Genomic DNA, 12,342 nt, shown 5'->3' on the forward strand with positions numbered 1-12,342 from the left:
TTATTGTCAACTGGCAACAGTTTCCCCTGACTTTTTAAGTCATCTCTTGAGAGTCCTGTTGAAGGTGTTGATGTTCTGCCTTTCCTGGGGACACTTGACAGCTAGCTCCAAATAGGTTTTCTAGAAGTCATGTTACAGGGGTTTTTCCCCCATGAAGATGCTTACACAAATCAAGCATAGTGGTTCTTAGTGTAACAAAGCTGATTTCATCTGCAATCTTTTCTCTATTACAGCATTGGCATAACCAGTTCTGTTGTGCTACCATATTCAAATGCACCCTGATGGATTGAGCTCTTTGGGCAAGAGGATGAGATGTGGGATGTTTGTTTTTAGTTTCCTGTCCTCTGATGATCCCTAACACCTTTCTGGTGCAGTGCCCCAGTCTATGGTATTCTTAATTTCTGGACATGAACCTATGTTCATCTCTGTACACCTCTGTTGTGATAAGGCACGAAATGATGACACAGACACTGCTGCTCTCGAGGGCAACAAAAAGAAGAACTTTATTTTCTGACTCCAACATTTATAGTTTTCCAAAGGTGACAGTGGATTCGAGTGTGACAGTGCCACCTCTCCAATGCCACTGGACAGACCAAGGGTCCATCAATTCTCTCCACCTCCATGAAAGAATGCAAAACATAGGTTATTTACAGAACTGTGTGTAAGAAAGTTTGTTGAAAGAATGTAAACATCAGAAGGCTTAACAAAGTCTTACAAAATCAGGGCGACACACCTCTGTACCCTTAGCTGAACTAGTATGGCTTCAGACATCACATTTGCCACTGTGCTACTTCTGGAATACAAACCAGCAAGATTTAACATCTTTCTGTCAATTCAGATCTAGGAGGCACATGATGTAACCTTGAGAACAGATGGCTGAATTCACATACACTGAAGCACACAGTGCTACACTGATTTCTTAATCTCATTCAGAATAAATGACTTGTATATGAACAGATTCCCCAAGTCGTCAGAGCATCATAAACAAAATTGTCTGCTAATTGCAGTCAGCCACATCCATGCAAGGTTGTCCAGGAAGGATTTACAGGCTGCTTTGCCTTGCAGAACGTCTTTGTTTTATGGCAGGGAAGAGAGAAGGAGAGGCTCTGCCTTGATGCTCAGCTCTTCAGTCCAAGGCTCCAGCCTGGTGTAATTTTCACCTGTAAATTTAACAGATTTAATTTAATTGCATTAAGAAACCACAAGTGTAAAACCTCTTGTAACTGTACTTTATAGAGGTACACTTGACAGTGTTTTAACTTCTAATACTTTAATTCTGACTTTTTTCTTTTTATGGATTTTTCTTACCCTCTCTATCATCTTCTCACACTGACCAAGTTCGTTGTAGTAGCACAGCACAGAAGCTTCCTTGCTTCTTGTTATGGTTGGCAGCCTTCACAGATATGTCAGCCAAAAGGCATTCTGGTAGCACTTTAACCCAGAGTACAAGGTACATTTTCTTCATGTAGTGTCTGCCCATAACTTGTGCACAGAGCACACAGGCATCACTGTGTTACCCCTAAGTTCATGGAGGCTGACATGCTCAAGCAGTTGGCTGAACAAGCTGAGCTAAAAATACGAAATCATAGCCACTGGTGAATCTCCACTGTGGATGTACAAAAGAGCCCTTTGAGTGAGGGCCGAGGCTTCCAGGAGCCAAGGAAACCTTTATGGTACCCCCAGTCCTCTTAAAATGGCTTCAAGGGTATGGAATTGGAATTAAGAACAAATTAGACCAAACCAATGATCTTTTATTTCGTCTTCTGACCAGGGAGTGATCCAGGGCCACTGGTGTACCTACCATGAAGCTTCCAGCCTCCCACAGCATAAGAGAATGGAAAAATTAAAAAAAAAAAAAAAAAGGTTTTTTCCCCCACAAGATTTGCTTCAATGACCTCCCTGCGTTTAGCAGAGTATTTTTGTCTGAATTAAAGGAGTGTTTATATTAGAACATTGCATGCATTTGTGGAAAAGATATTTCAGTATTGATAAATATTTACCGTGATGGTATTTCTGTCTTCTCCAAACCACAGATGTTTTCCTTGCTAAATTTGTCTGGTTTTCAGCTTTGAGCATTTTTTTTCTCTGCTTTTTTATCTGTATTAATACAATAATCCATCAAAACAAGAATAAGACCCTGACCAGTGTCCTGCTATTTTTTTTCAATAGCCTTTGTTTTAACTTCTTCAAATGTTCCCAGAGCAATTCTGAGGCCACTACCATTGCCTAAGAATTAACATGCTTCTTACAGTCTCTGAAAATGTCAGCTTTATGCACTTTTTCATTATTATCTGAAATCATGCAGTGATCCGGACCTTGAAGTATCCTAGGTCTTTTCCTTTCCTCTTTTTCCTCCCCCCACTCCCAAGAGGCAGCTATTCATCTTCATTAGCTACTTCTGTTAGCTTGCTGCCAACTGAGACTACAAAACTAGCTGCATCAGTCTTGCATGGCAATTCAGGAATTAGAATCCATAGTCCTTGGGTGCAGGAGGTTAATGCACTAATAAATATTGTACCTTGATTAACCACATCATCTCAGCTTGCCCAAGCAAGGTTGGTTTTCAGACAGTTTGTTGTATCATATGGCTCAATGCATTCATCTAGAAACATAGCTTCTTAGCTAGGAAGAAATATTCATCTTTGTGACTAAAGGAGACATTTTACCTTTTTTTAAAAAAAATTTTGTTTCAGTAAAGAATATTTTTAAAAAAATAAGGAAGTTGTCTAAATGCTGTTCTGTGATTTACCTGTAAATAAACACCTTTTCATAGTAAGGGAGAGGAGGGAGGTTTGTCCTAAACTCTGATAAGAAAGAGCATGACATGGGTTATAATCTAATTAACTTGTTTTTAGAATGAAACCACATTTCTTTTAGGTATCCATAACTTCTTCTAGACTTACAGGCTTATTTATTCCCCCCCCAAAATGAATAAAAATTTGCAAGCCTCTATGTTAAAGAATTATAATCATACAAATGAAGGACCTAAATAAGTCAGTTTGATAAGTAAGCAGCTGTAGCCTTCTTTTACATTTATCTGTCCTAGATTGCTGAACCTTGACTAAGTGTTGAGGTTATTTTGAGGATGGTTCCACTAAAGCAGAGATAACATATTCCAAACAGAAACTTACTGCACTGGCATTTCTGATTTGCTGTAGGGTGAATTGATCCACAGATCACGTTGCAAATGCTCATGATTTTGAATGGTTTAGTTCTGTAGATACCAAATATCTGGAGATTTAATGCTGAGCACATTCTTTAGTGGTGCAGTAGGAAAAATCTCTTACCTTCTTCCTTTTCATGGGCCAAATTTCTCTTTTTTCCTTTCCTTCTCCCCAGCTCACGGGCATGAGCGTGTGTGCACACACACGCACAAACACACTCCCAAGTCCTGTTACTATCAAGCAGTTGCTGCTGATGACCATCTGTGCACATCTGAAGAACCAAGCACAGCAAAAACCACACAGTCACAAGCTAGACAATTACCTTTATTCCTTTGTATAGAACAAAAAAAAAAAAAAAAAAATTCCTTGACAAGCACTTGCCCCTGAATTGTCATGTATCTTTGGACATTATACCAATGAAGCCTAATGAAAGGAATTCATATTACAGAAAGCAGTGGAGCATTTGGAGAGTCTTGGGACTGGTGCCAAAGGGGAAATGTGGAAGAATGTGTTTGCAGCAGATTGCTATGAAAAAAGTGACTCCCTGAAATCATTTTAGCAGGAGTAGGAGAGACAGAAGAACTGCTGACTGAGGTTCAGTGCTGAACTGGCACCCAGCTCAGTGTCCTTACTGCAATTTCAGCACCATGATAGGGAGCCCACCGTAGTTCCCTTAGTTCATCCTTCACTTAGGGGGTAAAACCATGTGTGCATCATACATGGCAAATATTAATTATTAATTAAAACCCACCCAGATGAGTGGAGAGAACGTAAATGAAAAAGGAAACAGCAGAAGCTGGAAAATTACAAAGTATTTTGTCAGGTGGTGATGGTTCTGAATAGCATGTTATCAAAAGGATAATGACCAATAAGATGCTCAAATGGAAAGCAGAAAATTATCAATTGCTCAAAGGAAACTATGGGGCTGATGAGGAAGTAGAAAAAGAGTTTTAATTATGGATAAGTGACATCATAAAGAAACAAGATGAAACAGCTTTATCTTTCCATTTTATAAGCACATATTGGAGGTTTGGGTTAGAAAAGTTGCAGCAATGACAGATACTACAGGAACCAATTTTGAAAAAAGAAAATTGGCTTTTCACATGATAGGAACCTTACCACAGTGAAATACTGTCAGCTTCAATACAGTCTCCAAAAGTTTGCAGTGTCTGACTCTTTGCTTTGGATATTTGACACTAAAATCATAGCCATGTTGTCAGCTAGTGGCAAGGTAGCTTCATTGAATTGAAAAGGATATTTGCCAACTGACAGCAGTTAAAAAGGGAGACTCATGTTTAAAAAAAAAAAGAGATAATATTGTGAAGACAGAAGAGTAACTAGATTAGAGGTTCTCAGACTGTGCCTTGTGATCACTTGCAAAAGGGTCTTGGAAAGCTCTGCGTTAGTTTTACATGGCCTTGACTTCCAGCTGAATAAATATATCTAATGCTTCCCTAAAATCTGCATTTCAGTGTAGACAACTACAAAGACAGATCCTCTCCAGTCCCCCTGAGCTAACCAGCAAGAGTATTTGCAAAGGAAAATTGTGTCTCACAAATCTCCTATAATTCCTGTGACACATCAGTAGAGCAGTGGATGAAGTTGAGTCAGCTAAAATAATTTTCAAGAGGTGCTTGACAGGGGCCTTTATGAGGTGCCACAAATATTTCTTAAATCATCATGTGTAGAGAGACGAAATATTATGAATCAAAAATCAGCTAGGTGTGCACAAGCAGAGAGGAGGATTAAATAGTTGGTTTTCTTAATGATCCAGTGATAAGTTCTGGTTTTGGCACTGAGTGAACAGCGAGATTATGCATGTGGTAAGACTTTAAATGTAGATGATACCCATCTCCCTGCTTGTTATTAATTACGATTTTTCTGAATCAGTTCAACCATTCCCGGTATCATGTGCCACACAACAAGACTGATGACACTAGATAAATAGCATTGCCTTAAATCTAGAGTGAATACTATTATTTACCTCTGCATGGTACTTTTCCTGAAAAATTATCAACAAGCTAGGGTTAAAAGCTCCAAACAAAACACTGCCAAGCAGTCATTAATCCCCAAGAAATGTCTGGTTACTTAATTGTTGCTGCAGAAACTGAAGTTGGAGCAAGGATATGCAATACTATAGATTTATTTGTAGGTTTTCCCTTCAGTGAGAAGAAAAGCCAAGTTGGCATGTTGAGTAAGATTAACTAGGCTTGGACCTTTATAGCTTGTAAAACTGGACATTTATGTATGACTGCTGAAAACTGATTTACTGCAGGCAGATACAAGTAGAGTTGCAGGGTTGTAGAGTTTCAGTATGCATGTGAATGAGACGTGCCATCACCACCAGCACCACAAAGATGCCAGGGCAAAACAACATTGCTGCAACTCTCACAAGGAGAAATGTGTGTTTAAAAAAAAAAAAAAAAAGAGGGTCTCTCTGAGCTGCTCCTTGGACTTGTGCATCTGGTTGCAGGAGGAGGAGAGCAGTCATTGTCATCTCAAACAAGCTGTCCTCCAGTTGGGTAGAACATATCATTATCCACATATATTTTTAAGCAGCCTGGTCAGGCCTTCCTTCTTTGATCTAGAAGTCTTTGTTTTCCCCACTTCTGGACCCTAAATGTCTTCTCAGTACTTTCTTTAGTGCATAGTGTTCAGGCTTTAGGATTAAGTTAATCAGGTTTGAAGAAGACTATAAATTGGTTTTAAATTGGACCATTATCTTGTAGCGGCTGGAAGATTTTCTGGTGCCAGGTGTTTCTGACTTATTTTTTGTTTGATTTCTTCTAAAAAAGTCCCTGCTTTTTTTCTCTTTCTAATTTCAAAAACCTTTTGTGGCAATCAATGTTCTAACACCAATTTGAAGGTGCTAAGGCTCTTAAATACATTTAAATTTTCATCAGTCCTTTTCAAAGTTTTCAGTCCAGCAGGTGCTTTATGGCAGTACTGCCAATCCCAGACTCCAAAGACAGGGAATTTTCCTGAGAAGAGAAGATGTGCATGAAAGTTCACTTTACAATAAAAGTCAAGTCCTTTCTGTTTATTTAGTTAAATTGTTGCCATTTAGGCTTGAATTTTCAGACATTTCACACCATGTACCAAAAAAAAATATCTCAGTATAATCATATGTCCCTACTAGTGTTTTGAATCTGTCTCAAATATCTTCAGATAGTCTAAAATCCTGAGACTTGGCACACTTGAACATATTCTGGATTTGTTTCTGCTTGATCTTGCAAAGTGTTGACATTTTCTGGACACCTAAATCCTTTCTCCTGATTTTTGAGGCTCTGTTCTTGGCAGCCAGAAGGAGACTCTGCACATAGTTTAATGTTTCTATTTCCAAGAAAACATACTGCATTTAAATCTTACCACTCCTCAGTGCTGACAGCTTGTTGTTTGGGACATTTTTCATGGTGCTTTCTGATTTTTTTCCTAATTTTATTTAATTTTATAGTCTTCTGAATTTCATAGGGTAGAGATAAATTAACAATATATCACAACTCAGTGTATTATTCTAGTAAATTCACATTCAGATATTCATGCTAATGGCAATTATTAACCCTGGCAGGTATCAGTAGTCTTACTAAATCTTTGTGTCATAAAGGGTTACATCAAATTTAAATTGTGTAGAAAGCTTTATTATATACCACAACTGAAAGCAAAAAAGGAGAAGAGAAACTAGTTGGGGGAAAAAAATACCATTAAGGCTATGTGTGAATGAGAAATAATGTTGGAGAAAAGAAGAAATGAAAGATTTTGACATGTCAAAAAAAAAGGTCACCCTTATTTTTAATCAACCCTCTGGTCCTTTCCCTGGAAGAAGGCATCATTGTCAGACTCGGGCAGGCAAGGTGGGAGGAAGGAGCTCTGCTGCCGTAACAGATTGGTTCGTGCTGGCACAGAGCAGACTCCTCAGGAAATGTCTCCCTGGAGGTGACAGTAGGGTCACCGATTGTGTAACCTGGAAGAGCTGCTTCTTGAGCAAATGGCAGTCACAAGCACTGAACAGAATATTTCACAAGTAGTCTAACTTTTTAGGTCAAAGCCACCAGATGTTCCCAGTCTGGCTGCCCCCATTCTTCAATTGACAGAGATAACATAAAGCATTGCCCTCTGGAAGAAAGGGACACTTGGTCATTCCCATGTGTTCTTTTGGGCTCAGCACCTCAACTTGTAGGGAAAAACAAGTTTTTGGTTGGGAACAGGATTTTAGCAGTGGAAACACCTCTAGTCTATGCACGCAACATCATATTTCTCACAAAATAAATTGTCCTCTGAGGGAAAAGCAAGAAAAGCAGGTGTGAAGGTGGTACTTTTTTAGATAACAGACTTAGGGTTAAATAGCCACATTGCAAATCTCCTTTTTGTCAATTTATAGTCATACACCTTTACTGTTGGAATATTCCTTAATACATAATTCCTTAATCTTTTGCAAACAGTAGCACATATGCCAGATACTTGAGGCAAACAGCAATCTGATTGCCTATGTTTTTTGCTGCCTGAGTTTTAAGAAGTTACTGTATATTAAAAATTGCTATATACTGTTATTGCTGGCATTTATCAGATAAGGAAGTCATAAGATGAATGATCTGCCTCAAAGAAGTGAAAAGCAAAGCAATTCTGATACTGAAACTGCAAAGCAGATGATGCTCTGATTAGAGGCATACACATAGATTACAGAAGTATAATAAATCATGCAACTTTTTAGCCTCAAATAAAATAAAAGAATGCAATTTTTATTAGGAAATAAACTGTTTATCAAGAATGCTTTAAAGGTGACATTTATTGCTAATAAACTGTGTTGAAAGGGCTGGTCCTTTCATTGGCAGAACAGCCAGAGACTTTCCACTATGTAAAAAATGCAGCAGCTCAGTCCATGCTGGGTCAGGAAGCAGTTCTGTCAGCACTAATGAGGAATGGGCAAGAGACTCGCACACACTTTTTTCAAACAAGAACATTTCTCTTTAAAAAGGAATGAGTCATGGAAATATAACTCCAGTATTATTTTGGGAGGTTGTGGGTCTCTGCATGGTTCCTTGGAATATCACTGAGAAACAATTCCACAGTCAGTTAATGGTAGCAAAACCCAGCAAAGCATCTGCCAGGCAGACTCTCGGTAGCATCAGCAATCCCCCTGCTTAAGGCAGGATCTTATTGGCTCTTCAGTTCTTCTAACATACAAGCCAGCTTTCAGGGTTGTCATGCTTGGCACTATTTCTCATATTAATTCTCTTAAGTTACTGTGTATCAAATACTGTGGCTGTTGGTGCTGAACATGTCAAAGAAAAATGTTCATCCCTTAAGATCCTGTACTAGAAAGGAACAAACTTCTTGTCTGAAGTGTTTCATTTATCTCTCCCCAAAAGCTGCCTTGCTTTGGAGACCGACTCATTCAGACTTGAATCATAACAGTATTGAGCACGTGCCTACCTTCTATGTGAAGCTGTGTAAAGGATGACTACATAAAAGTCAGGTCAAGCTACATCTGTCTCTTAGGTATGAAAAAATGTCCCTCAAGACAAAACAGGGAGGAGAAAAAAGTGGAGTGCAGCACCCCTCATTTGGGGCTTGTCTGTGTCCTGCAAGGCACAAACACGTTGGAGTTAGGAACTTACTCAACTCATTTACAATGATAAAGGCAAATTTAGGAATTAACTGTTAACAAGTGGTAAGTATTTACCATTCTGACCTTGCCTGTGAAATCTGTTTTGTGATTAGTCCACAGTGTGTATCCCATTACTTGGTCATGAACTGAAATTTCTATTCCTGTCTACAAAAAAATGCACTTGAGTTAATCTCACCAGCCTGAATACATTCTGTGATTAAAATGCATTTGTAGATTGTCAGAAAAATCAAACTTTTTGCACTTAAGATGAATTATCTATTCAGGAAAATGAGACAGTGCTTAGGAACTGCTCTCAAGAGTCTGTAAAAATCATTGTAGCTCATGTTTTGTCTAGATTATGAGAAAACTGGGCATTTCTTAGAAGCTGCAGTAACTTAAATATTCCACTGCCCAGGTACTCTTGCTACTGATATACTATCATTGTCTCCTTTTCTACTGACTTTCTAAATGCAGTTTGCTGAACAATATTGTTTTTCAGGAGATGACCCATTCATGGCCTCCACCACTGTCAGCTATTCACACACCAGGAAAGGCAGAACAAAGCAAGTTTCCCTTCCCAAACAAGGTAAGGCATTCAGCATCATGTAGAAACATTCCTCCTGCACCTCACAATATGTCCTACACAAGCCCTAAGTGACTGAGGTCTCTGGGCTGAGGTTGATGTCCTGGTGATGATTTTCTTTGTGTGTGTATTCCTGTCAGTGCCAGTATTTTGTCTTTGTGCCAGTATTCCTGTCTTTTCCCTTCTTACAGCCACAGCAGGGCTACACAGTCTGCATCTCTTGGCAGCAGATTTGAAGGTGGTGTGGGGGTCACAAGTGCCTCATGGCAAGACAAAACCACAGATGTCTCTATGGGATGTCCAGATGGGGTGGCTTCTGCTGGGGCTCCTGACTGATACCTTAGGGCACAGACAGCAGTGGAAAGTCAGGGAGCTCCTCCTTGCATCCATTGTTCCTGCATCATTTGGCTTCACCAGCTGAGGTTTTGGTTGAAACCTTGGAGGTCTGAGGAGGCCTTCACTAGTACACTGGCCTCTAGCTGGGCCTGAGGAATGGCCATACATCTTCTGCCACCAGCCTGGCTTCAAAGGGGCAGCTTTGCTAGAGAGGCAGTCAGCCCAGTGCCGTGATGCCCAGAGGGGACACAGAAGTATTTGCCACAGAAACATTTGCTCCCCCAAGAGACCAAAGCCACTAGTCCTGCTGATGCTGCCTTAAAACCAGCCCCACTATTGGATATGTATCCACGGAAGGATGCAGTGCAGCATGGTAACGCTCATCAGCACAAGCTTGGGGAAACCACATTATTTATACATGATAAGTCAGGAGGGAATGAAATCAGCTATCTTGTGCAAGAGCCAATAAATTTCACATTGTATCACCATATACTGTGTAGATGTCACAAGCATATTTCATGCAGCATTCAAGCTTGAAAGATGGTATTGATGCTGTTTATAGTCTTTCTCCTGTTAAAGCAAGCTCGTTTGGCAACTTTTAAGTCCATTCTGCAAAATTTAGTTCAGGGAATAATTATAACTACAAAGCCAAGAAAAGTTCATTTGCCTACAGTAAAACAGCTTTTCTGTGGATGAGAGTGTCATGATTTTGAAGTATCAGGGGTGTAAACCAAGACATCTCTGGCATGTTATGAAAGAAAAAGGAGGAAATAACTCACTGTTTGCTTGTTGAAGGCAGACAAATGACTGAAGATGGTAGGTGAGCTAGAGGCTTGTTGAGTTAGAGTAAGTCCTGTAGGAGAGAAGTGGATCAGCAGCTTACAAGCAGGTGAAGTGCCTGATAGGGATGGCAAAGTGAGGTGGTGCTTGCAGTGCTGCATTTCCTGCCACAATTACCACCACACGATGTGTTTGTGTGGCATGTGTGCAGATGTGCATGGGCAAGGCACCTGTCAGTGTGGCCATCGTGAATCCTCTTCCTCACAACTCAATGTACTGTGATAAATAAAGGAATAGGAGAACCACAGAGCAGAGAGCAAAGACACATGAATAATGGTTGATATTGACTTTCTCATCTTCTCTCTGCCTATTCATCCATCTCTCTGGGAAATTGTCTCTTATTTTGAATTGCAGAGCCATTTCAGAGATCTACCATTCATTTTTAAGGATCTTTCATGGTAGTTTCCTTTTCTCTTGCCAAAGTAGAATTTCCTTTTTTTTTTTTTTTTTTAAGCCTAGGATGGACAAGATTTAATCTAGTAATATATGAACATGCTTTTGTACATATAATAACATCACAACTGTATTGTGGCCTGGGTAGTCTGCACGGCTACAAATTAGAGTGCTTTGTGTGTGATGGGAAAGAAGTACCTTAAAACCTCACTGGAGTCCTGGAACAATCCTGTATTACTTGCCATAGATTATGTTAATTTTAGACATGACTTCTATTTTAAAATATTTAAAAATAATTTAAAGCTATTCTGTGTCTTAATCTGGTAATCTGTACAGTTACAGACTTTAGAAAGCATCTGCTTTTCAGGCTCCAAAATGCAAAAAATGGTTTCCAAATTTTTGAAACATGTTTTTCAAAATTTCATAAACTAGATATTGCTTTTCACAAAGCATGGTGTAAAATCTTTATTGGACCTCATAGAGAATGTCTCCACAGCTCTTGGAAAGCTTTCCCACAGGTAAACTATGTTGCTCTCCCTATTTTTTAAAACCTGAGGGCGACACCAAGCTTTTGTGGATCGCACATTACTCACATAAATGGGTCTGTCAGTTGAGTAGTGACCAAGGCCAATAAAGAGACTGAAAGGCTAAAATCAGGGCAAGAGCTTCATCTCTTAGTTTCAAGTCATGCACAGTAACATGATTTCCTTTTCAGTCTTAATGGCAGTGTTGAGACATCAGTTCAATCCATTTGCAAAGACTCTTCCAGCAAGAGAAGCAAGTAGGCTGCACCCACTTTTAACAGAAGACAGTTCCCAAACATAAAAATACTCATCATTTTGGGAATGGGAAAAAGAGAAGCTTGTCAGGCTCCTGCCCTGTTACAGGGATGCAAATCATAACTACTTTTCTGTTCGTAAAAACTGGGTGTCAGCATCATTAGTTCGCATTCACGCCACACTGCTTTTAACCTGCAATTCAAGTAATTAGCAATCTGACAGGTTGAAACTTGAAATTTATTAATTAGGCTATTAAAGTTGCAAAGGGCACAGCAACTATAGCTAGAGTGGTTTTGAAATCAGTCTAGTAAAAAAAGCTAAATATCTGAGATTTATATATCACAAATATAGCAGAATTCCACATTTGAAACTGCACATGTGGATGTATCAATCAATATAACTAAATGTTCATTGGATGGAGGGGATGGGTGTGCATATGCTGTACTTCTATTTGAAATCAGGCCTCATTAGCATGGGAGGTTTGGATTGATTCACAAGAATGGGAGGAGAGTCTGGGTCAGGTTTGACACACGTGGCAGTGCCCAGTAGGTTTCCAAGTACTGTGCTGCTGGAGGAGCACCACTAGAGACTGTCCTTTATGTAATGGAGGGCATAAATTTCCATTTCATCCTTAACTCTGAA

General features: G+C 39.4%; 1 protein-coding gene across 1 annotated transcript in view; it reads left to right on the forward strand.

Annotated features, from left to right (window-relative positions):
- The window catches only part of AFF3 (AF4/FMR2 family member 3), a 312,945-nt gene that overhangs the window by 177,160 nt on the left and 123,443 nt on the right, over positions 1 to 12,342 (forward strand). Inside the window, exon 6 of the mRNA XM_041418130.1 lies at positions 9,269 to 9,355. Within this exon, the coding sequence (XP_041274064.1) occupies positions 9,269 to 9,355 (87 nt within the window). The remainder of the gene's footprint in view (positions 1 to 9,268; positions 9,356 to 12,342) is intronic.

Source organism: Onychostruthus taczanowskii, unplaced genomic scaffold (genome assembly GCF_017590055.1).
Source record: "Onychostruthus taczanowskii isolate IOZ18803 unplaced genomic scaffold, ASM1759005v1 scaffold58, whole genome shotgun sequence".
Taxonomy (NCBI): domain Eukaryota; kingdom Metazoa; phylum Chordata; class Aves; order Passeriformes; family Passeridae; genus Onychostruthus; species Onychostruthus taczanowskii.